General features: G+C 39.1%; 1 protein-coding gene across 4 annotated transcripts in view; it reads right to left on the bottom strand.

The window, feature by feature from the left end:
* SH3KBP1 (SH3 domain containing kinase binding protein 1) overlaps positions 1-24,685 on the bottom strand; it is a 404,653-nt gene that overhangs the window by 282,780 nt on the left and 97,188 nt on the right. Inside the window, exon 1 of one of the 4 annotated variants that reach the window (XM_077145713.1) lies at positions 20,868-21,047. The exons of the other annotated variants lie outside the window; for them this stretch is intronic. Coding sequence (XP_077001828.1) covers positions 20,868-20,918 — 51 coding nt within the window. The 5' untranslated portion in view covers positions 20,919-21,047. Of the gene's footprint in view, positions 1-20,867; positions 21,048-24,685 lie in introns of those variants that run through there. 4 annotated transcript variants of the gene reach the window in all.

Raw genomic sequence — 24,685 nt, 5'->3', positions numbered from 1 at the left:
ATCTGAAATGAGTAATAAAATCAGATAAGTGTATTGTAAGTGTCTATTCATATTCACTAAGTCTCAGCAGGCAAATGGGGTAAAAAAATACTTCAAAATATTAAAAACAAAAACTTTGGTCCTCAAGCAAATAAATGTGCACGCATGTACATAGCAGTATTACTCACAGTAGTCAAAAGATGGAAACTACCTGAGTGTCCATTGACAGACGAATGAATAAACGAAATGTGGTATATAAGTATAATGGAATATTGTTCAGCCATAAAAAGGAATTAAGTCCTGATACACATGACAACAGGGATGAACCTTGAAAACATTATGCTAAATGAAAGAGGCCAGTTACAAAAGGCCTCATAGTGACTCCACTTACATGAACTATCTAATATATATAAATCCAGGAATAGAATATAAAACCAAGGTTGCTAGAGGTTAGGGGAAGAGGGGAAGGAGAAGTGACTGCTTAATGAGTACAGGGTTTCTTTTTGGAATGATGACAATGCTTTGGAACTGGACAGAAGTGGTGGTTATATAATATTGTGAATGTACTAAATTTTACTGCATTGTTCACTAAAATGGTTAATTTTATGTGAATTTCAACTCAAAAAAAGTTTCATTTTTACAAATTTAAACACTTCTAAAGCGAGAAATTGTAGCTAAAATAAACTGCATCCACATTCTTAACTTTCTATTCCACGTACATAGTACATCATACAATCAGTTAATTTGTTCCCATTTTCCAGGGGTAACTTCCGTTAGAGAGCTCAATTTCCAAATAAATTTTGTTGGCATTCAAAGACCAACAGAATTACTAAATTCTTCTACTGGAAAATCCAGGCACTGTGTTCTCCAAATTGGATTAAAATGAACCTACTCAATTATTTGACGACCATCTGGTTGCCAATGAGAGAATTTTGGAATCCATGCTTAAAATTAAAAGCACAAACTAGCTTAAAGTTCAGAAAATCAACAAGATTTAAGGCCCAAATCACATCTCCCTCCATAATTTCTTACTAGCTTCTTTATCTCTAATTCCACAACCTTCATTTTCCCAGTGCTTCTTTCCTTGACATCTTTGCATAGTAAGACTGTCACTAAGACTCTAATTAGATTATCAGTAAAGATAATGATGTCAACAAGAGACTTTTTGAATTTTGTTTTTTTTCTACCTACCAGCAGGTATTTTATCTTTTTATTTTTTAAGCACTTTTTATTATGAAATATAACATATATATAAGAAAGCAATAAATTTCAAAGTGTACTGTAACAAGTAGTTATAGAACAGATTTCAGAGTTTGGAATGGGTTACAACTCCACAATTTCAAGTTTTTCCTTCTAGCTGCTGCAAGATACTGGAGACTAAAAGAAATATCAATACATTGATTCAGTAGTCATACTCATTTGTTAAATCCTATCTCCTCTGTTATAACTCCTCCTCCTTTGATCTTTCTCTCAAACTTCAGGGGTATTTGGGCTCTATCTTTTCTAACTTTTTCATGTCGGAAAGGGGTGTCAGTAATATGGGATGGGGGATGGAAATAGTTGATGTTCTTGGAGAAACTAGCCCATCTGGGTTTCAGGTCTTCATCCCCAAAGGTCTCTGGCTGCATGGGCTCTCACTGCTCTCAAGCTTTTTCCAAAATGTTTCCTCTTCTAAAGGATTCCAGTAAACTAATCAAGACCCACCTGGAATGGGTGAAGTCACATTTCCCTCTAATTAAAAGTTAATACCCACAATTGGGTATATCACATCTCTGTGGAGATAATCTAATCAAGTCTCCAGTCTGCAGTGCTGAATAGGGATTAAAAGAAACGGCTGCCTACACAAGATGGATCAGGATTAAAACATGTTTTTTCTAGAGTATATAATCCTTTCAAACCAGCACAGAGCCCTATGTGTTCTTTAGGGTTAAAAGTGATGGTTTTGGTCAACTGTGGTAATTGGCAATATCTAGCTAAAGTTTGCATATGAGTAGTCTCCAGAATAGCATCTTGACTCTATTTGAACTCTCTTAGCCACTGATACCTTATTTTGTTACATTTCTTTTCCCCCTTTTGGTCAGGAAGGTGTTGTCAATTCCATGGTGCCAGGGCCAGGCTCATCCCTGAGAGTCATGTCCATGTTGCCAGGGAGACTTTCACCCCTGGATGTTATATCCCACGTAGTGGGGAGAATAATGATTTTCCTTGCAGAGCTGGGCTTAGAGAGAGAGAGAGGCCATATCTGAGCAACAAAAGAGGTTTTCTGGAAGTAACTATTAGGGATAACTACAGGTAGGCTTAGGTGCTCTGCTACAGAAATAAGCTTCAAAAAAGCAAGCATCAACAGAGAACAAAAAAGTATTTGCAAAGTCCTCTTGGGGGACTAGGGAGAAAGGAGGAAATATTCAACTTTTCCATCTGGGGATTTCCTGATATTCTCGCAAGCAGTGGGGACAACCAAGTCAAGAGGATGAGCCCTCAATTTGGGGGATCACCCCTATGAAACTTATTCCTGCAAAGAAGAAGCTAAGCCTACTTATAATTATGCCTAAGAGTCACCCCCAGAGAACCTCTTTTGCTGCTCAGATATAGTCTCTCTCTCTAAGCCAATACTGCAGATGAACTCATTGCCCTCCCCTCTATGTGGGCCATGACTTTCAGGGGTGCAAATCTTCCAGGCAACATGGAATGACTCCAAGGGATGAGCCAGGACCTGGTATCATGGGACTGAGAAAGCCTTTGTGACCAAAAGGGGGAAGAGAGAAATGAGACAAAGTAAAGTTTCAGTGGTTAAGAGATTTCAAACAGAGTCAAAAAGTTACCCTGCAGGTTATTCTTATGCGTTATACAGATATCCCTTTTTAGTTTACTGTGTATTGGAGTGGATAAGTACCTGAAATTGTTGAACTGTATTCCACTAGCCTTGATTCTTAAAGACGACTGGATAATCAAATAGCTTTTATAATGTGACATGTGACTATGAAAACCTGGTGGCTGATTCTCCCTCTATGCAGGATACGGACAGACGAGTAAAAAAATAAGGACAAAAATAAGTAAATAATAGAGGGGGACATAAGGGGTAAAAAAAAAAAATTGTGTAGATTGCAATATGCATGGTTAATGAGAGGGAGGGTCAAGGGATATGGGATGTATGGGTTTTTCTTTTTTCTTGTTATTTCTTTCTCTGGAGTGATGTAAATGTTCTAAAAATGATCATGGTGAAGAATATAACTATGTAATGACACTGTGAACCACTGATGGTACAGTTTGGATGGATGATATGTGCATAAAGATATCTCAGTAAGTATATACATATTAAAAAAAAAAAAACAAGCTTCTAGATCAAGGGCTTGGCCCATTGACTTGGGAGACCCTAATGTCTGAAACTCTCAGAGGTTTGAATTTATGGTGGACCCCAGAAAAGCCATGTCCTTTAATCCTCATTCAATATTGCTGGGTGGGAGCATTTTGATTGTTGCCATGGAGATGTGACCCACCCAACTGTGGGCAGTAACTTTAGATTAGATGATTTCCATGGAGGTGTGTCTCTACCCATTGAAGGTGGAGTTACTTACTGGAATCCTTCAAAAGAGGATACATTTTGGAGAGAGTCCCTTTTGGTAGAGAAAGCCAGCAGACACTACCACATTCGCCATGTGCCCTTCCAGCTGAGAGAGAGAGATGTTGAATGTCATCAGCCTTCTTGAACCAAGGTATCTTTCTCTGGATGCCTTCAATTAGACATTTCTATAGACTTGCTTTAATTGGGACATTTTCTCGGCCTTAGAACTGTAAACTAGCAACTTATTAAATTCCCCTTTTTAAAAGCCATTCTGTTTCTGGTATGTTGCATTCCAACAGCTAGCAAACTAGAACAGCATGCAATTAAGCTAAACTTCAAGTAAGTTTTTATTTTATTTTATTTTACTTTACTTTTTTTTACATGGGCAGGCACCAGGAATCGAACCCAGGTCCTCGGGCATGGCAGGCAAGTATTCTTGCCTGCTGAGCCACCGTGGCCCACCCTTCAAGTAAGCTTTTAGTGGTAGCTTTTCCTTATTCAAAAAATGTCATCACCATAAAAAGACGAAGTCTAAAATCCAAAATGTTATTTTAAGAAATACTATATCCAGGGGTAGTTCTATTTGTAGGTGACCATCTCTGTGGTTTAATTTGAGGGGCACTGAAAAACACATCTATCCAAAGATCTTTCTCCTACATCCCCCACTCTCCATTCTACTAGAGAGTCTGGCATTTTTATCATTGGATTTAACAATAGACCCTTACAATATTAGAACCAAAAGGAACCTGAGAATTAGTCTGGCTCAACCTCCTAATTAACAGATAAAGTTATGTGCCTTGCCCAAGGTAATATTCACTCAGTAACAAATATTTACTGAATGCCCACCCAACACTAAGCACAATGCCAGGTACCAGGTGAAGGAAAATACCACACCCCTCCTCATCCCATATCTCTCAATTTAAAATCTCATCTAGTGAGAGACAAAATTCAACGTAGAGCTCGGAGAGAAATGGGAGCCCTGGGACACAGGTACAGAGGAAGGTTTGCTAGTCTTTGTAAGTCGAAGTATTTGGCATGAAAAGCCCCATTGGGGGAATGGTGAAAAAGAGGGAAACTCAGCTTCCTCAAGTGGAGAATTCTTGATGTTCTCACAAGCAGTGGGGCCAACCAAAGCAATAGGCTGAGCCCCCAATCTTGGGATTTCTTCATAAGAAACAACCCCACAAAGGATAGGCTAAGCCTACTTAAAATTAGGCCTAAGAGTCACCCCCAAGAGAAACTCTTTTGTTGCTCAGATGTGGCCTCTCTCTCCAACCAAGCAAACTCACTGCCTTCCCCCTTTCTACGTGGAACATGACTCCCAGAGGTGTGGACCTTCCTGGCAACGTGGGACAGAAATCCTAGAATGAGCTGGGACTCAGCATCAAGGGATTGAGAAAACCTTCTTGATCAAAAGGGGGAAGAGGGAAATGAGACAAAATGAAGTGTCAATGGCTGAGAGATTCCAAACAGAGTCAAGAGTTTATCCTGGAGGTTGTCCTTACGTAATAAATAGATATCACCTATTTAGTTAAGGTGTAACGGAGAGGCTGGAAGGAACTGCCTGAAAATGTAGGTCTGTGTTCAGTAGCCGTGTTTCTTGAAGATGATTGTATAATGATATAGCTTTCAATGTGACTGTGCGGTTGTGAAAACCTTGCCTCTGATGCTCCTTTTATCTACTTGACAGATGAGTAAAACATATGGATTAAAAATAAATAAATAAGAGGGGGAACAAATATTAAAATGAATTTAATAGACTGAAATGCTAGCGATCAATGAAAGGGAGGGAGTAAGGGGTATGGTATGTATGAATTTTTTTCTATTTTCTTTTTATTTCTTTTTCTGACTTGATGCAAATGTTCTAAGAAATGATCATGATGATGAATATACAACTATGTGAGGATATTGTGAGTTATTGATTATATATCAAGAATGGAATGATCATATGATAAGAATGTTTGTGTTTGTATGTTATGTTGAATTAAAAAAAATTTAAAAAATCCTTCAAAAAAAGAAAAGTATTTGGCATGAGAATTCTCAAATAGCTCAGAAGTATTACCTTAACTGAAGGATTATGGTGTGTGCTGGTACTTTCTATGTGCTATGGTATAATATTATTATAAACTGAATCAGGCCATAAAACTCTATATTCTAAAGAAGGACAAAACATAAAGTCGAATGAGCTTAATACAATGAGCCAAATTCTGTTAAAGAAAGCTATTCCCACCTCAAGCATGCTCTGTGTATCTGGGGCCACAACTAAGACTCAGGAGGAATAATAATTATAAGTTATACAGTCGTAAAACCATTGATTTCAGAACAGCCCATTGTTCTGGGGGTGAGAGATGGGGGGTGGGGCAGATAAGGAGAAGGGAGAACAAATGTAATAAGATTGGCCAGCAGTTGATAATCACTGAAACATGGGTGATGGTACAAGGGGGTTCATTATACATATTCCGTTTATTTTAGTTAACATTTGAAACATTTCTAGTGACAACCAATAAAACTGAAAAGATAGTCAAGAGAGAGAATTTCATTATCTGAGAACAAATGCAAAAAAGTTTATCCAGTGTCTATATACAGCTGGTTATCTTCATTCATCATGTCCCAGCAAAGCAAAGCATCTGAGATATAAATCAATTTAAGGGTAGCTACAGTGTAACCAAATACTACTGTTATACTTATTTTAGTTTTTAACTTTTTGATTAGGATACATTCACACCATTCAAATCCCTGAATATTTATATATAAAGTATACAATAAACACTAGCTCCCTTTCCCCATTTACCACTCTCAAGTAATTAGTTGTTTGGGCATCTTCCCATTTCTTTAAGCAAATACCATACATCATTCACACTGTCTTATATCTTGTTTTCTTTTCATTTGACAACATATTTTGGGGGTCTTCCCATAACAGTAATTAGTGTCCTTATTACTTTTTTCTTGCTGTGGAGGATTCCATTGCATGGATATACTATAATTTATTCCATTTGGATTGCTTCCAACATTTTCCTATTATAAACTGTATCATACTTATCTTGTGAATGAAATTAATTTTATTGAAACAAAGTAGTTCAATATGTACTGGGACTATTATATAGCTTAACAACATTATGTTACTATTACCCTGAGCTGGTATTCTCCCTTCTTTTCCTGGATCTCTAACCATTCAAGATCCAGCTCAAGCTAAACTAAGCTCCTCCACAAAGCCTTCCTTGACCATTCCAGCCACAGTGAGCACTCATTTCCTCTTAAATGCTATACTAAACAATTTCATGCAACTTCACATCTATTTTTGTATATTTTTCAACTGTTCAACATTAATCACATGGTCCTGGAGAGCAGAGCTATTCCCTATACTACTTCTGTAATCCGTACAAGACCTAGCAGTTTTAACAAGTAGAACATGCTCAACAAATGCTGATTACTTGACATTAGTAATTGCTGCCCTTACACATGACTCAGGTATTCTATACCTGAGATGTCCTTCAGAAAAAGGTTCTTGCCTGTTTTGTTCTGTGAATTATTGTAAATCATAAACAAAATGTGATTTACTACAAAAAAAAGACAAATCCAACAAATTGAGTCCTCTTGACACGTTCTGCACACAGAACAGGAAATATGACATTCAGAAGGTGCCTGACACCTCAATTTATAGGCACAAAGTGATATTTAAATAGCATCTGAAGGGGCGACATAGCCAACATATACAAGAAAGTTACAAGTAACATTTATGTGGGGTTCAAACACATTTAATGGTAAATTATACTGAGCATATTTAATTTTGAATCCATATTTTCACTTTACTTTGCAATCTACCTCATTCATTCAACCAATCTATACTGAGGCAGGCAACATCAGCTCAGGTGGCCAGAGGAGACCTCTATGAGGACATGAGTTCTGAGCTGAAATTTGCTTGTCTATTGGGAACCAGTCATGCAGAGAGCCAAGGGAGAGGCAGACCAGGCAGAGAATGGCCTAGGCAGAGGAGCACAGAGGGCAAACTGGATTCCTATTTAATTGGTCTTGAATAAAGTACATATTCACACCACAGCAAAAGTCACTTTCAACCAGCAGAACCCTTGGCCTAAATATAATTGTACCTGGAACCCCAGTATGTTAGCAGATTCAAAGGATGAAAGAGGCTATTCAGAAGAAAATACTTCACTGCTTGCTAATAAATGTACCCACCTCCTCTGATCTCATGAATTCTCTGCAACCCTGTTGGAAAAGGAATTAAAAGAAAAGTGCAAAAGAAAATGTCAAAGCAGACTGGGGCCAGAAAATCTGAGTGGAGGGAAGAAGGAGGATTTCTAACATTCTCAAATTATTATTATTCCCACCACCACCACCACCACCACCAACACCATTTTTGAGCACCTACAATAAGCCAGGCATTATCTTTACTCCTTACATCCACTTCAAAAGATAGGTTTTTCAGTCTTCTTTTGGGAGATGAGGGAAGTAAAATATGAGACACCAGTTTGCTAGGGGCTCCTTTAGAAAAAAGTCCCAGAAGTTTCCGGGCCAAGACGGCGGCTTAACAATGTGCGCATTTTAGTTCGTCCTCCAGAATAACTACTAAATAACCAGAAACAGTACAGAACAGCTCCTGGGGCCACATCAGTGACCGGACACACAGTGTACCCCAATCTGCACCAGCTGAGCCCCCCCAGAACCGTGAGTTCCCCAAGCCACGGCAGCCGGCACCCCTCCCCTACAGGCCGCATCCCAGAGGGGAAAGGAAAGAGACTTTACCAGCAGCAGTGGCTGAGCCCAATCACACACCAATTGTGGAATTAATTAACAAATTCTGACCACTAAAAATAGGCCCCCAGCTCAGGTGATCCTGGTCAAAGCAGAGGTAGCTCATTTTTGCAGTGCCTTCCCCAGGGGAGGGGTGAAGCCCAACTCAGGTGGGATCCCTCTCTCAAGGAATTCAACACCAGGACTTCATAATTTGAAACCATTAAAACCAGCCTAAAACCTCTCCTCTGTCTCCACCACGCCCCCAGCCAAAGTTAAAGGTACCACATCTTATTCTGGTGGGACCTGCAGGCAGACAAACACCACATACTGGGCAGGAGAAGAAAAACAGAGTCCAGAGACTTCACAGGAAAGTCTTTCAACCTTCTGGGTCTCACCCTCAGGGAAAACCGACGCTGGTGAATCTTTCCTCCTGATAGGAGGCCAGTTTGGTCTGGGAAAATCCGACTGGGGTCTTTACTACCTAAGTAGACCCTCCGAAGGGTGGGGGGAAAAGACACCAAACAAGCAGGGCAAGAAACAAGAAAACAAAAACTGAAAAATGCTCCTCTGTTAAACAAAACTTAAGTTAGAGGTCCAGATAAAGCTGAATTGAATGTCAAAGAACAGATAGACAACAAATTCATCCAGCAAGAAAACCCTAGGTAAAAGAAGTGCAAGCAACCTCCAGAATAAACTAATTAAGGTAATTAAATGCCTAGACACCAGCAAAAAATAACAAATCACACTAGGAAAACTGAAGATATGGCCCAGTCAAAGGAACAAACCAACAATTCAAATGACATACAGGAGCTGAAACATTTAATTCAGAATATACGAACAGACGTGAAAAACCTTATCAAAAACCAAATCAACAAATTGAGGGAGGATATAAAGAAGGCAAGGAATGAACAAAAAGAAGAAATTGAAAATCTGAAAAAACAATCACAGAACTTACAGAATGAAAGGCATGGTAGGAGAGATGAAAAAAACAATGGAAACCTACAATGGTAGATTCCAAGAGAAAGAACATAGGATTTCTGAACTGGAGGATGGAACATCTAAAATTCAGCAAGAAAAAGAAAATATAGGGGAAAAAATGGAAAAATATGAGCAGGGACTCAGGGAATTGAAAGACAATATGAGGTGCACAAATATACGTGTTGTGGGTGTCCCAGAAGGAGAAGAGAAGGGAAAAGGAGGAGAAAAACTAATGGAGGAAATTATCACTGAAAATTTCCCAACTCTTATGAAAGACTTAAAGTTACAGATCCAAGAAGTGCAGCATACCCCAAAGAGAATAGATCCAAATAGACATACTCCAAGACACTTACTAATCACAATGTCAGAGGTCAAAGAGAAAGAGAGAATCTTGAAAGCAGCAAGAGAAAAGCAATCCATCACATACAAGGGAAACCCAATAAGACTATGTGTAGATTTCTCAGCAGAAACCATGGAGGCGAGAAGACAGTGGGATGATATATTTAAATTACTAAAAGAGAAAAACTGCCAACCAAGAATTCTATATCCACCAAAATTGTCCTTCAAAAATGAGGGAGAAATTAAAACATTTTCAGACAAAAAAAATCACTGAGAGAATTTGTGACCAAGAGACCAGCTCTGCAAGAAATACTAAAGGGAACACCAGAGACAGATACAAAGACAGAAGAGAGAGATGTGGAGAAGAGTGTAGAAAGGAAGACTATGAGTAAAGGTAAAAAGAAGGAAAATTAGATATGACAGATAAAATCCAAAAGGCAAAATGGTAGAAGAAAGTACTACCCAAGCAGTGTTAACACTAAATGTTAATGGATTAAACTCCCCAATCAAAAGCCACAGACTGGCAGAATGGATTAAAAAACAAGACCCATCTATATGCTGTCTCTACTCAAAGGACATGAGAACAAGGACACAAACAGAAATTTGCACACCAATGTTTATAGCAGCATTATTTACAACTACCAAGAGACGGAAACAGCCAAAATGTCCATCAACGGACGGGTGGCTAAACAAACTGTGGCATATACATATGATGGAATATTATACAGCTGTAAGACAGAATAAAGTTATGAAGTATGTAACAACATGGATGGACCTTAAGGACATTATGCTGAGTGTGATTAGCCAAAAACAAAAGGACAAATACTGTACGGTCTCACTGATATGAACTGACATTAGTGAATAAACTGAGAATATTTTGTTGCTAACAGAGACCATCAGGACATAGAATTAGGGTAAGATATTGGGTAATTGGAGCTGAAGAGATACAGATTGTGCAACAGGACTGAATATAAAAACTCAGAAATGGACAGCACAACACTACCTAACTATAATACAATTACGTTAAAACACTGAATGAAGCTGAATGTGAGAATGATAGAGGGAGGAGGGCTGGGGGCATAAATGAAATCATAAAGAAAGACAATAAAGACTGAAATGGTATAGTCTAGGAATGCCTAGAGTGTATAATGATAATGACTAAATGTACAAATTTTAAAATGTTTTTGCATGAGTAAGAACAAAGGAATGTCATTACTGCAGGGTGCTGAAAATAGATGGTAATTAATATTTTAAAATTTCAACTTATGTGTGAAACTAAATAAAAAAATGTCTATTTGGTGCAAAATTTATATTTTGACTAGTGCATCTCCTAATATAATTTATGTAGATAGTTGGTTGAACAACATAAGTACATGAAACCTTGGGTAGGACATTAGATTTTACTGGTTTGCCCAGTGTGATGTCCCGATGAATCCCAGAGTGATCTCATCAGTGAGTGGAAAAGTATTTGCGAAGTCCCCTTTGGGGAATGGTGAGAATGGGGGAAAATTCAACCTCCCCAAGTTGAATCATTGATATTCTCACAAGCAGTGCGGACAACCAAAGCCATAGGCTGAGCCCCCAGTCTTGGGGTTTGTTCATATGAAACTTAACCCCTCAAAGGATAGGTCAAGCCTACTTAAAATTAGGCCTAAGAGTCACTCCCAAGAGAACCTCTTTTGTTGCTCAGATGTGGCCTCTGTCTCCAGCCAACACAACAAGCAAACTCACCACTCTCCCCCCGTCTACGTGGGACATGACTCCCAGGGGTGTGGACCTTCCTGCCAACGTGGGACAGAAAACCTAGAATGAGCTGAGACTCAGAATCAAGGGATTGAGAAAAACTCCTGAATGAGCTGAGACCCAGCATCGAGGGACTGAGAAAACCTTCTCGACCAAAAGGGGGAAGAGTGAAATGAGACAAAGCATCAATTGCTGTGAGATTCCAAACAGAGTTGAGAAGTTATCCTGGAGGTTATTCTTATGCATTAAGCAGATATCACCTTGTTATCTAAGATGTAATGGAGAGGCTGGAGGAAACTGCCTGAAAATGTAGAGCTGTGTTCCAGTAGCCATATTTCTTGATGATGATTGTATAATGATATAGCTTTCACAATGTGACTGTGTGATTATGAAAACTTTGTGTCTGATGCCCCTTTTATCTACCTTGTCGACAGATGAGTAGAACATATGGAATAAAAATAAATACTAGGGGGAACAAATGTCAAAATAAATTCAGTTTGAAATGCTAGTGATCAATGAAAGGGAGGGGTAAGGGGTATGGTATGTAAAATTTTTTTTTCTTTTTCTGTTTTTGTTTTATTTTTCTGTTGTCTTTTTATTTCTTTTTCTGAATTAATGGAAATGTTCTAAGAAATAATCATGATGATGAATATGCAACTATGTGATGATATTGTGAATTACTGATTATATATGTAGAGCAGAATGAGCATATATTAAGGATGTTTGCATCTCTTGTAATTTTTTTTAATTAATAAAAAATTACTAAAAAAAAAAAAGTCCCAGAGCACATACTCTGTGTTTCAGTAGCCTTGATTCTTGAAGACGACTATAGAACAACATAGCTTTAACAATGTGACTGTAGGATGGTGTAAACTTTGTGTCTGATGCTCCTTTTATCCAAGGTATGAACACATGAGTGAAAAAATACAGATTAAAAAAAAACAAATAAATAATAGGGAGGATAAAAGGTAAAAAGTTGGGTAGATTAAAATACTGGTGGTCAATGAGAGGGAGGGGTAAGGGGTATGAGTTTTTTCTTTTTTCTTTTTCTTTTTCTAGAGTGATGCAAATGTTCTAAAAATGATCAAGGCGATGAATACAAAACTACGTAACAATATTGTGAGCCACTGATTGCACACCATGTATGGCCTGCATGTGCGTGATGATTTCTCAATAAAGGTATTTTTTAAAAAATAGAAAAAAAAGCTCCCTGACTTTCCTCTCTTCTCAGAAAGCACACACCCTTTACATTGTTACTGAGACCTGAGGCAGCTGCTCTGTCCACTGGGATCCTTGAAACCATCTTCAACATCTGTCATTCTCCGTTGCTCCAGATTAACCAGATCAGTGGAAAACGGCACCTTGCTTTGTCCCTGCCTGGCCATGAAAGCAACCTTCTAAAGATGGAGTGTGACAGAATCTTAATGAGCACTGTTCAGGGGATCAACAGAGTAGAGATCCAGAGATGGGCCCCTCTACCAAGCACAGAAACCCTATAAAATAAGGAGATCATGATGATGAATATATAACTATGTGTTGATAAAAATAAATAAATAAATAATAAGGAGAATTCTAGAGTGAGCAACCAGTCAAAATATTCATGTGCCAAATATCATGCTTGAGTGATGAAGATTAGAAACCAAGTGTTGATTAAAATTTTATTAAGGAGACAGATCTTATAAAAAAAAATAAGATGATAAAACATATAAAGGGCCCAGCCCGAGTTGAGTTCCTGGTGACTGCCTATGCAAAAAAAATAAAAATAAAAATAAAGGGCCCAAAATGCAAAATGGTACCAACCATAATTACTATTTTTTTTAAAGAACAGTGCATAAAAACATCAATTAGAATGTGGGAAGATGGGTAATACAAAGCTATCAGAAAAGACTTCAGTAAAGAAATAAAAGGGGTAAAAATATTATAACATTATTATATCTGGTTACATTTACATTTATTATATTTACATGCTACATTCAATAGATTGTCTTCAAAGGTAAATGACAAACTTTCCTATTTCAGAAACCCACTGAGAAATAAATAGTGCAGATTCTTAAGTAATAAAGGACAATTTCTAACCACCTCAATTCTAACTGAGACAGGTATATGCATACTTCTTATTCTATGGTTGAAAAAAGTAAAAGCCAGTTTCAGGAAAAAAGAAAAAAAAAAAAAAAACCAGTTTCAGGCCAATCTCAGGAGAAAACATTCTCCCTGGGCACACCCAAGGTTGAAAACAAATCTCCAGGATGGTCATTAAGGAGATCATGGTTTCCTCCCAACAAATTATGGCCCTTCCCATAGATGAAGTTCAAAGTTTTGTGCCCATACTTTATTAGTCAATACTTTAAGCTAGAAAAAAAATGCCTGATTGAAAAAAGGCAACCTGTATGCTGTTGGTGGGAGGGCAATTTGGCAACAGCTATCAAAATTGTAATGCCACATACTCTTGACCCAACAACTTCACTGCTACACAATTATCCTACAGTCACACTCATAGAAGTCACAGAGATATATAAAGTAGAGTGATTTGTTACAAGGAAAAAAACAAAAGCTTGAAACAATCCCAAATAGGGCACAAGCTATATAAGGTGCTGATATAGGAAGTTACATTAAGTGAAAAAAGCTGGTTGATCATACCATTCTTATTCCTGTACAGTCTATGGGTCTTCTTTAAGTTTGTTTTTATATTCTTAATGCTTGGTATATGCACAGAAAATTTCTAGAGAATGAAGAAAACAGTAGGGTGGGAAGGAACTTTATACATGTTCTTCTGCACTTCCTGAAATTTTTTATGAAAATACAGTTTGAGAATTTTAAAACTGTGTAAGAAAAATCCATGTACAATAAGAATTCATGAGAATATAGTCCTAAATTTCTCTCAGCATTGCAGAAAATTTTAAGGGAAAGATTCAGTGGTCTTCATCTGGCTGAAATTTCTCCCCAGGAAGTAGCCCAATAAAGTTAGGAGTAGTCTTTGTGAACAAGGGATGAAACCTAGGTGTTTTTTCCACATCCCATTCTGCAAGGCTAGTGCATAATTTATCGATATTTTTTCCATAATTTTAAGGGGCAAAGGTATGTAACATAATCAACATATAATCTAGAACATTAATTTGTTCAATTGATGCTAAATGTTATAATGATTGTAATTCCTATAAGGAAAAACAGTAAGTGGTGAAGGGCTTATGTACACACACACAGAGAGACACTCATCATAGTTTGGCATGTAACAGCAAAAACAAAATTTGTTTCAAACTAAATGTCCCAAAAGGAGACTGACTGAATAAATTATAGTATAGCCATACTATATACAAAATGTAGCCATTACAAATACTGTAGCACCATATCATAGCTATGGAAATACATTTTGGCACATTTAAGCTAAAAAGCTGATTATAACACCATTTATGGCATGACCCTATTTGGAAAATGTATTGGAAAAAAAGGTTAGAAGAAAGATAAGCAAAATGTGAACACACTGGAAAAGAGGTTAGAAGAAAGATAAAGCAAAATGTGAACTGTGGTTAATTTTGGGTAGCAGCATTACAGGAAATTTTGCATATGTATATTTATTTCAGCTGATCTGTACTCTAAGTTTATTATAAAAACATTTTAATTATGTAGGTTTCAACTTTAAAAAAAAAAAAAGCCTTATCCTTCCTTAGCAGACCCAACACTCTTTCACAGAAGGGGATTAAACATGAAACATGTTGCTTGTTCTCTTTTCCATCCCTTTGTTGGCCTTTTTGATGATTTTTCTGATGCTTTAGAAGTTAGAGAGAAGGGAAGATGGCAGGTCTAACATCTCCAAGGTTGACTCTTTCTCTCTTTAAATATGGCTATTATGTCAAGCCACAACTTCTTAACCAGGGCAATTGTGCCCCCAAAGAGACTTTTGACAATCTAGTGGGCAGAGGCCAGGGATGATCAGAAGCATCCTACAATGCAGGGGACAGCCCCTTTCAACAGACTTATCTGGTCCAAAATGTCAATAGTGCCTAAGTTGAGAAACCCTGTGTTAGGCTAATGAATCTTAGTTAACTCCTTAATCTCTATGAAAGCACCCTCAAACAGGACAGTAGCTTTAAACATGGTTTAGCTGAGAGGCACCTCTGCTATAGTGGAAAATACACTCACGATAGAAGCAGAATATGTGTGCTGAGGCCTGGATCTGCCTCTTCTACCTGTAAAACCTCAGACAGATGGCCATGTCATCCCACTGATCTTTCATTCCCCACTGTAAAATGGGTATACTGCCACCCAACTCGGAGTGCACAAGAAGCTTAAACACAATAATGTAGGAGAAAGAGTTTTGTGAACTCTAAGTGCTTACCAATGAAAACACATTGAGAGTTTCACCAGGTTTTTACCTAGCACACTCCTACTGCCCTGAATCATTTCACCCACTTCAGGTTCCAACTCTGTGGTACTTTTTAGTAAATACTGAGACTGAAAATTATCAAGAGGGCTTTTTTTTGCTTTTGTTTTTGTTTTTCTACATAGCCATTAGTCTAAGTCGTGATGCAGCAGAACTTAGTGGTTAAATTACAAGATCTGGAGTCAGAATCCTAAGAAAGAATCTTAGCTCTACCTCTTATTATCTGGGTGACTATGGGTAGTGGTAGGCTTCTTCGTATTTCAGTTTCCACATCTTTATCTCAAAAGGACATATGAGAGTGAAATAACTTATCATCTGAACTGGGACATTTGAGAGTGAAAGGAGGTGCTAGCAATGTTAATGCTAGCACAACAGGCATAAACCAGAACTGTCCCACAGTGAATGAGACATAAGGGTCACTCTAAAGATAAGGATAACAACAGTACTTGCTTCACAGGCTTCTTGTGATCATTAAATCAGATCAAAGAGGCAAATCACACAGGATACATTCATTAAATGCTAGCTATAATTTTTTTTCCTTTATCCTTCCATTCATTCTGAGCCAGTACTCAGTGCCCAGGCAGGATGCTGGGTGTTGAGGAAGCAGCAGTAAGTCAGGTACACCCACTCCTTGTCCACCCTAGAGTTTCTCCTCTTATACCACAGTGAGTTTGTTAAATTTCCAAGACCTTTTCCTACACACTCAATCACATACATGCAGAATTCAACACAAGTCCACAAGTCAGCAATATGGGTCAAGAATGCCCAGGAAATGCATACCAAATGGGTTGCAGGTAAATGTCTCCTTCCTAGTCGCCTTTACAAAAAATGAACAATGAATAAGAGCTTATCTAATCAGCAAGGGTAAAAGGATTTATTATTTCAAAATCCCTGATTCAGGAAATCTATTTCATTTTACCTAGAAGTTAGCTAAAAATGAATCTGAAAAGGGCATGAATTAATTAAATTTAATAACTTAGAACTTAACATTTAAAATCACGTCAAAGCATTAGCTCCTTTAATCTCTACACACAACCTGTTACAAGTAATTATGTACAGTTTGTTCACCAAGACAGCCTGACAGAACACACACATTATGAAAGTAAAGTTGTTCTAGCTTGTTATTGTATTGCAATTCACCTGTATTTGCGGCCAAGAAATAAGGAGTTCAATTCAGTATGCTAAAACAATTTTCTAAAAAATTCCATACTGACCGTGAGAAGAGGATATTCCTTATTTTACATAAGAGTTCATTAACTTCCAGGGGCTTGGGACTCTTTAATCACAAGTCCCCTCCCCTCCTTCCTCATCCATTCCAGTAAAATGGTCTCGATTAGTATCTCTGTAAATTCTCGCACTCAAAACGTTTCCATTCTCAACTGCTAGGCCTCACCCTTTCCTCCCCCTGCTCGTTCATATTTTACCAGGCACATCCTCATTCAGGCCAGTTTCTGAAGGCCTTTGTAGAAAATATGCTCCACGCCTTAGGCAGTTGTTAGAACTACAATACTAGTCAGGCCCCAAAATACAGACCTCTAAATGGAGAAATCCCATCAAGTAAGCTGTATGTACACACTTAAGAACAAGTTAAAGGAATGTCAGTTTCTATTGTCGCCCATTCCCCTTTTTTGAGTAAAAGAAGTTTAATCAATGGTGTGGGTTTTGTTCTGATACTGGTTACAAGGATGTGTTCAGTTTGTGAAAATTCAACAAGCTATACTCTGATGTGTATTTTATATATGTATGCTGTATTTTGGTAAGAATTGTATAAAGTAACTTACATCGTATAAACCTCTACATAAAGCAAGCATATTTTACATCTCACCTACACTAGTGGTTTTCAAACTGTTATGAAACTGTGTGTTGCCACAATTAGTGGGCCATGTAATCAAGCTAGAAGGTCCCGATCAGCATTTTTTTTAAGTAGGAGCAGGGCTATAAGAGTGCAGTGTGTGATGCACTATGTGTTCAGTGAAGGCAACTATACTGGATTGTATATACTGGTTGTATACAATTTATACTGGGTTGCCAGATCTTGTGTGTGTGTGTGTGTGTGTGTGTGTGATTGGTAATGCAGGATACTGTCCCAAAAGCTTACAAACACTGGGTACACCACAAAAAATACACACATTTGGGAGACAGACTGGATTCTGATCCTGGCCTCTTACAATTTATATGCCTAGAAGAAAGTCACCTAATCTCTCTGAGCCTCCATTTACCCCTCTCTCAAAAGTGAGTATTATTATCTACTTCCTGGAGTTGGTGTAAGGTTTCAAAAAGCTGGCAAACAGTCAGCAAACAGTCTACCACAAAGCACAGCTCAGTTGCTGTGTCATTCCCACCACCATTTCCATGGTAGCCTATGCTAGGTTCTCTACCTCTGAGAAGGAAGTTTAAGGAAATGCATAAAGCGGGGCAGTCCCAAGGCTTAGCCCCCATCATATGACCCCACTGAAGCCCCTAGAAAAACCAATTGCTAACACTGAGAACAGTGGAGCAGGGAAAGGCTAATGCCCTGGCACACTTGGTGATAAATCACTGTGCTTTGGCTTCTGACCAGAGGGGAAACCACCTTCCAAGACAAGAGAGTTTTCCCATTACTCTTGGCAGGAGGCAGAGAAACGCAGAAGGGGAGGAAGGTAAAGAAATAAAGTGTTTGGTTTAAGCAAATAGCTTTGAAGACAGGTGATCTCCATTTTGAGGATAAAAATGATGTTTAAGACATTTGGAAGGTTACTCTGGATACCAGCCACAGGCTTGCCAGGAGAGGGAAACACCCTGGGGTCTGGAATGGTCCAAAAGTGCCAGCAAAGAAAGGATGTAACTGACTTTATTAGCATGCAGCTACAAAACTACTTAAAAGTAACTGATTACATTATTTATCCAACGCATTCATTCACTCAACAAATACTTACTGAGCATTTACTAGATGTAGGACTCAAGTTAGGGACTGGGGGTATAGTGGGAATTAGCCAGAAAAAGCCCTTGCCAGAAGGGAGCTGAAATTCTAGAGGGGGAGACAGCAAGTGCCAAGCAAATCAACAAAATATTTGCAGGTTGTTATAGACACCCCATAAGAACTATGGTGCCATGACAGGAAGGGAGAGAGGAAACTTGAGATGGAGGAAATCCCTTTAGATAAAATGGCCCAGGATGGCTTCTTGGAGCTGAAAACAAGTGGACAACCAAAAGGAGAGAAGGAGCCAGCCAAGCAAAGAGCAAGGAAAGAGCATTCTTGGCAGGGGGAAGTGCCAGTGCCTAGGCCAGAGATAGGAAAGGACTCCCGTGTGATAAGTCAGAGGGTAGCAGCCAGGCGGGAAGCCACACAGTGGATTTCACTGAAGGGCAACAGAGAGCCATGAAAGGGTAGTACACTGTGATACATTATTTTGACACTGATGCAGATAAAAGTTACTCTTGAATCACTGCACACAAAAGAAAGTGTACAGATGATATTATGTCTCCAAAATAAGCACCACATTAGCACTCACTGATAACATGCTTTCATTGAGGAGTGTGGCCAGCTAGAGGCAAACAATTTCAGCCTAAATATGAGGTGAAATATAAGGAGTTCAGTGGGGAAAGGGAGTGGGATAATTTGTGACTAGCCAGAGAATGTTACTGTTAGCAACTGCCTCAGTTAGCAAATATAAAGCATGGTAGTCAAGTTAATTAACAAGACAGACTCTAGAAAGTTCCCTAAACAAACACACACATATACCACAGCCAAAAGACAACTGGGAATTGATTGATATGTATGGTGGTCCATAAAGAGGTTGATCGAACCTGTTGGCAAGTCACCATGACAGTCAGGGCCTTACGTGTGTCTTTGAATCACAGATAGATAAACTGCTGAGTAGTTTTCATCAAGGTTTATTGTTCATTTTCTTCTGCCTGACACCTGCTAAATATAGGCATTTATAACTTGGAAACCCAAAGCTGAATAGGAAATGGCTCTTCTGAATTATTGCTCTTTGAGGACCCAAATACAGTCTTCTAACCTGGGTCACAGTCTCCACCATCTTTAACCCAAATGTCTCTGTGAGATATAAGCATGACCCATTCATACCTTCTCCCTGGGACGTCCTTAGGTTGGAGTGGGGTCACCTGGTCATGAGCAAAAAGGCAATCTGGGGCTATAGACTTGAACAAGGCCAACTGGCTGACCCCCAGATCTAACCCATGACACCAAGCAAGAGAACTCGACAGCCACAAAGGCTACCTTGAAACAAGCAACACTGGTGGCATTTCACAGAGCCCAGCACAGTGCTTGCATTTACGATAGAATGGGCCAATGAGGAAGGAGAAGAGAGTGAGGATGGCACTACTAAGCACCAGGTGCTTTTATATTTATTATTTCAAATGATCCAACAATCCTGTGAAGCGTTATGATCTTGATTTTCACATGAGAAGACTAAAACTGAAAGAGATTTTTTTTTTAATGGCCCAGGCTACACAGTTAGCTGAGTGAGGATTTGAGCCTCAGTGGGCCTGGCTCTCCCTCATCCACTACCTCGGTTGGCATGTATCAACTGACAACTGTTCTTGAATAGACCCAAGCTGACTTTCTATCCTTACCTCCCATCTCCTTCCTCCCTCCTTCTATATTCCTTCATTTCCACAGGAAAACTGGACTCTACACATGGCCTCATCCCAGACTCCCAAATCTGCCAGCTGCCTCAGAAACATACCTGCTCCAAACCCATGATACGAACACTTTGCTGCTAGAATGGATGCAGGGGGCAAGGGGGATAAGGGTTGGATGAGGCTGTCTGTGTACAACGTCCCATAGAGAAAACTCATCCAGCTCTTGATAGGCATCAGAAGAAAAGACCCATCAAACCAGATGACAGTGCTGTTCAAAATCTTTATAAGTGCTGCTACAAAAGGGGCTTAGCCGAAAGAAGTCACTTCTGTCATGCAGGAGGGCCTGGGGAAAGAAATTCCCTTCCGCCAGAAATAAGAAAACTCAGATTCAAGCCAGAGTGGAAAACAGGGTTGCTCACCATCTCGAAAGAACTGGGCCAGAACCAAATTCCCCAGAATGCCACCCTCCTAGCCTATGAAGTAGTCTCTCGACAGGCTACAAAAGATTCAGCTATAATAACAATCAAAACATATGCATGGCCTACTTACAATCTCAGGCAAGTCTGCAGCACTCTGGGCTTTGGCTGATGAAAGCTCCATTCTGTAGAGTATGAAATGGCGATTTCAGGAGGGCTGTGTCTGAACTCTGGGCAAGAGTGAGCTCCGTGCTCTCCGAGAACTGCAAGTCTCTCTGATTCACTTGGCAGCAGAATTATTCTAAGCATCCTGTACCGTACCCAACCCGCCTGCCCCTCCCACTACACATTCACACTATTTTTTTTTAATTCTCTGCACTTATTTCTGCCACAAATAAAGTGAAACTCATTTTTTAAAAATTAATCTAATCTCTGGTACTTCAGAGTATGGAACTTTTATGACTGAAGAGGAGAAAAAGCACACAATTAGGAAGAAGTTATAATTAACATCAGAGAGAAGAGAGTTGGAGAACCACAGAGTCTGCAGTAACAGCAAAATGGAGATTATATGAGACAGCTGAAACACTCCACCCAGGCCTCCAGAAGGGGACATGCACGGGAAACAAAGGGCATATGGTGTTTGCTTTCTTCAACATCCGTTCTCACCATTAAGAGCTGCACCAGCAAAAGCTCATTACTTACATGTGGACAAACCTTACCCCAAAATAGACTCTAAAATACAGCTCATGATCAAATTAATTACTTTGCAAAGCAAAGACCTATCTTTATTTTTTTGACATAGAAAGAAAGCAAAATTTAATAAAGTCCAAGAATATCTACTTGGCTTAGTGAAGCACAAATTATACTTTGTAAAAAAGTCAATTTTTGTTAATTTCAAGTTCATCTAGTAACTCAAATACTGACATAGTCAGGACAGGATTTTATTTTTTCCCAAGGAGGGATTTCAAGGGGCTAATGCAGTAGCTAGACAGGAACAGTTTTCTATTATTTATTGCTAGTCACATATTTAAAGATCTCTATCCTAAAGCAAACAGGTTTATCTAATGTGATTTAAGAAATAATTTACTTCCTGTATGTATTTTTACCACTATCCACAATATTGCCCACACTATTAAATTGTCCAGAGGTAAACTTCAGTGCACTTGCCAACCAAATTATGAGAAACTCTGAGCTAGTGAAATCTGAATTAATGAGATTTCGCCAGAGACTTAAAGCTAGGGTCCATTTCAATATGGCTCAACATATACAAGCCTGCCGGGATCGCAGATCACATCCACTCACCACCCAGGCAGGATTAGGTAGGATCAGGTCTACCTGTCCGCAGATAAGTTCAAAGTCCAAGAACCACTTGCCTGTGTTTAATATAAAGAAGGCTGCCAAATGAAGGAAAATGAGGGCCGGGCAATTCAGTCTGGTTGGTCAATAACCCTCAATGAGCACCGTTAGCTGCCCATCCAGCAGAGCAGAGTCATCAACCTTTCTCCTTCCTAGCAGAGCCCACTACTGATCGCAGTCCTACCCTCCACCCCCACTCCCCAGAGCCCATTTCCAGCTCCAGAGGGATTGCCTAATTAATTCTAAGCCAATCACTGGTTCTGGGATGGGAAAAGGGAACAAATCTCACCCAATCAGACCGCAGGGAAGGACTTCTACAAACAGGTGGTGAACAAGGAAGCCAAGAGCCCCAAAGGACAATGGATGCCGTCTACAACCACTTGGACCCACAGGGAAACCAATACTCAGAAGAAGCTACTGCCAGAATAACTACCAGAAGGAGAAAGAAGTTCTCTGATATATTGAGCAGCTGATCACACAGTCCCTGGGATCCACCCTACCTCTAGACTCCTAAGTATGAGCTCACAAACATCCATGTTTAAGCCAGTCCCAGATGGATTTCAGTTACTTGCAACCTAAAGCATGCTATTAAGAATGGACTAAAAAGTCAACGCAACAAGCAAACTCACTGCCTTCCCCATCCACATGGGACACGACTCCCAGGGGTATGGACCTTGCTGGCAACGTGGGACAAAGATCCTGGAATGAGCTGAGACTCAGCATCAAGGGATTGAGAAGACTTTCTCGACCAAAAGGGGGAAGACAGAAATGAGACAAAAATAAAGTGTCAATGGCTGAGAGATTTCAAACAGAGTCAAGAGGTTATCCTGGAGGTTATTCTTACACATTAAATAGATATCACCTTGTTAGTCAAGACGTAATGGAGAGGCTGGAGGGAACTGCCTGAAAATGTAGAGCTGTGTTCCAGTGGCCATATTTCTTGATAATGACTGAATAATGATATAGCTTTCACAATGTGACTGTGTGATTGTGAAAACCTTGTGTCTGATGCTCCTTTTATCTACCTTATCAACAGATGAGTAAAACATATGGAATAAAAATAAATAATAGGGGGAACAAACGTTAAAATAAACTTAGATTGAAATGCTAGTGATCAATGAAAGGGAGGGGTAAGGGGTATGATATGTATGAATTTTTTTCTGTTGTCTTTTTCTTTTTCTGAATTAATGCAAATGTTCTAAGAAATTATCATGATGATGAATACGCAACTATGTAATGATATTGTAAATTACTGATTATATATGTAAAACGGAATGAACATATGTTAAGAATGTGTTTCTTGTCATATTTTTTTAAAAATTTAAAAATAAAAAAATTAAAAAACAAAAAACATTTTAAAGAAAGTGAAATACGTGAGAATAAACAAAATCTGCTCTGTTTTGTTTAAAAAAAAAAGAATGGGCTAAAACATAGCTGGATAACCAAGAGCAAGAGTTTGTAATTTGTTGGAGACTCCTTAAAGTAACTAATACATTCACAGAAAACATGTCTTTACTGTTAAAGAAAAAGTAGAAATGTTAAAGAAAAGATGAGTGGTTGCCTAGGAGCTGGGCGTGGGAATGGTAAGTGACTGCAAATGGCAACCAATGGAAATGTTCTAAAAGTAGATTGTGATGATGGCTGCAAACTCAGTAAATATGCTAAAAACCAGTGAATTATAAATTTAAAACAGGTGAATTTCATAGGCTGTACATTATATCTTAATAGAATTGTTTAAAAAAAAAAAAGAAAAGAAAAAAAAGCTAGTGGGGACAGTTGCTCATTCCGGGTAGGTCTCCATCCACGTCTGACCACGGCACGCCCCTGCTCAAAATCCTTCCTTAAATGGTTCCCAATTACCTCTAGAGCCCAAGTTCCTTACAAGGGCAGGCAGGATCCTAGTCACCTACCCAGCCTCACTTTCCCCACTTCCCATTTTGCTCACCAACAAGGGTAACTTCAAGACACTCATCAAGCTGTTTTTCCCACCTCCAGGCCTCTGCCCATGCTGCACCCTCTTCCTGGGTGCCCTTGCTCACCCTCTTCATCTGGTCTAATTCCTTCATATCCTCCCCCAGACTCACTAGGTCCCCTTCCTTTGTGCCCCTTTTCCCCCCACCCCCCAAGTATACTGGGCATGATTCTTCCACTACATGTACCCCAATGCATTGGAAAACTATGTTTCTGGGTGTGTGTCTCCTACCCAGTCACACCCCAGGACCTAGAACAGCACTCAAGGCATAGTGAACATCCAACAGATACTCACTCAACTGATCTGATCTTCCCTCTCTCTCTGGTGAAGGGCACCAGCTTTTCCAGAAAGTCGCTTGTGTCAAGGAGGCTAGAGATGCAAGAGTGTCCTTGTGGGATCCAATTTGTTCTGCTCTCCCTGCACTCCACCTCACTACAGCCACACACCGAGGCAGTAGCCTACACAGCCTACTCCACCAGCATCCACAACATATAAGCATTATACAACATGTAAGAGATCCTGACTTGATCATTCTTAGTGCTTCTGCTTCTCTGCTCGAACCCTGGCTGATGCAGAAGTAAATGGTGATAATGTACAATGTGTCTCTCACTGTATAAGCTTAA

This window comes from Tamandua tetradactyla, chromosome X (assembly GCF_023851605.1).
Source record: "Tamandua tetradactyla isolate mTamTet1 chromosome X, mTamTet1.pri, whole genome shotgun sequence".
NCBI classification, from domain to species: Eukaryota; Metazoa; Chordata; class Mammalia; order Pilosa; family Myrmecophagidae; genus Tamandua; species Tamandua tetradactyla.
This window is presented reverse-complemented; position numbering and strand designations above follow the sequence as displayed.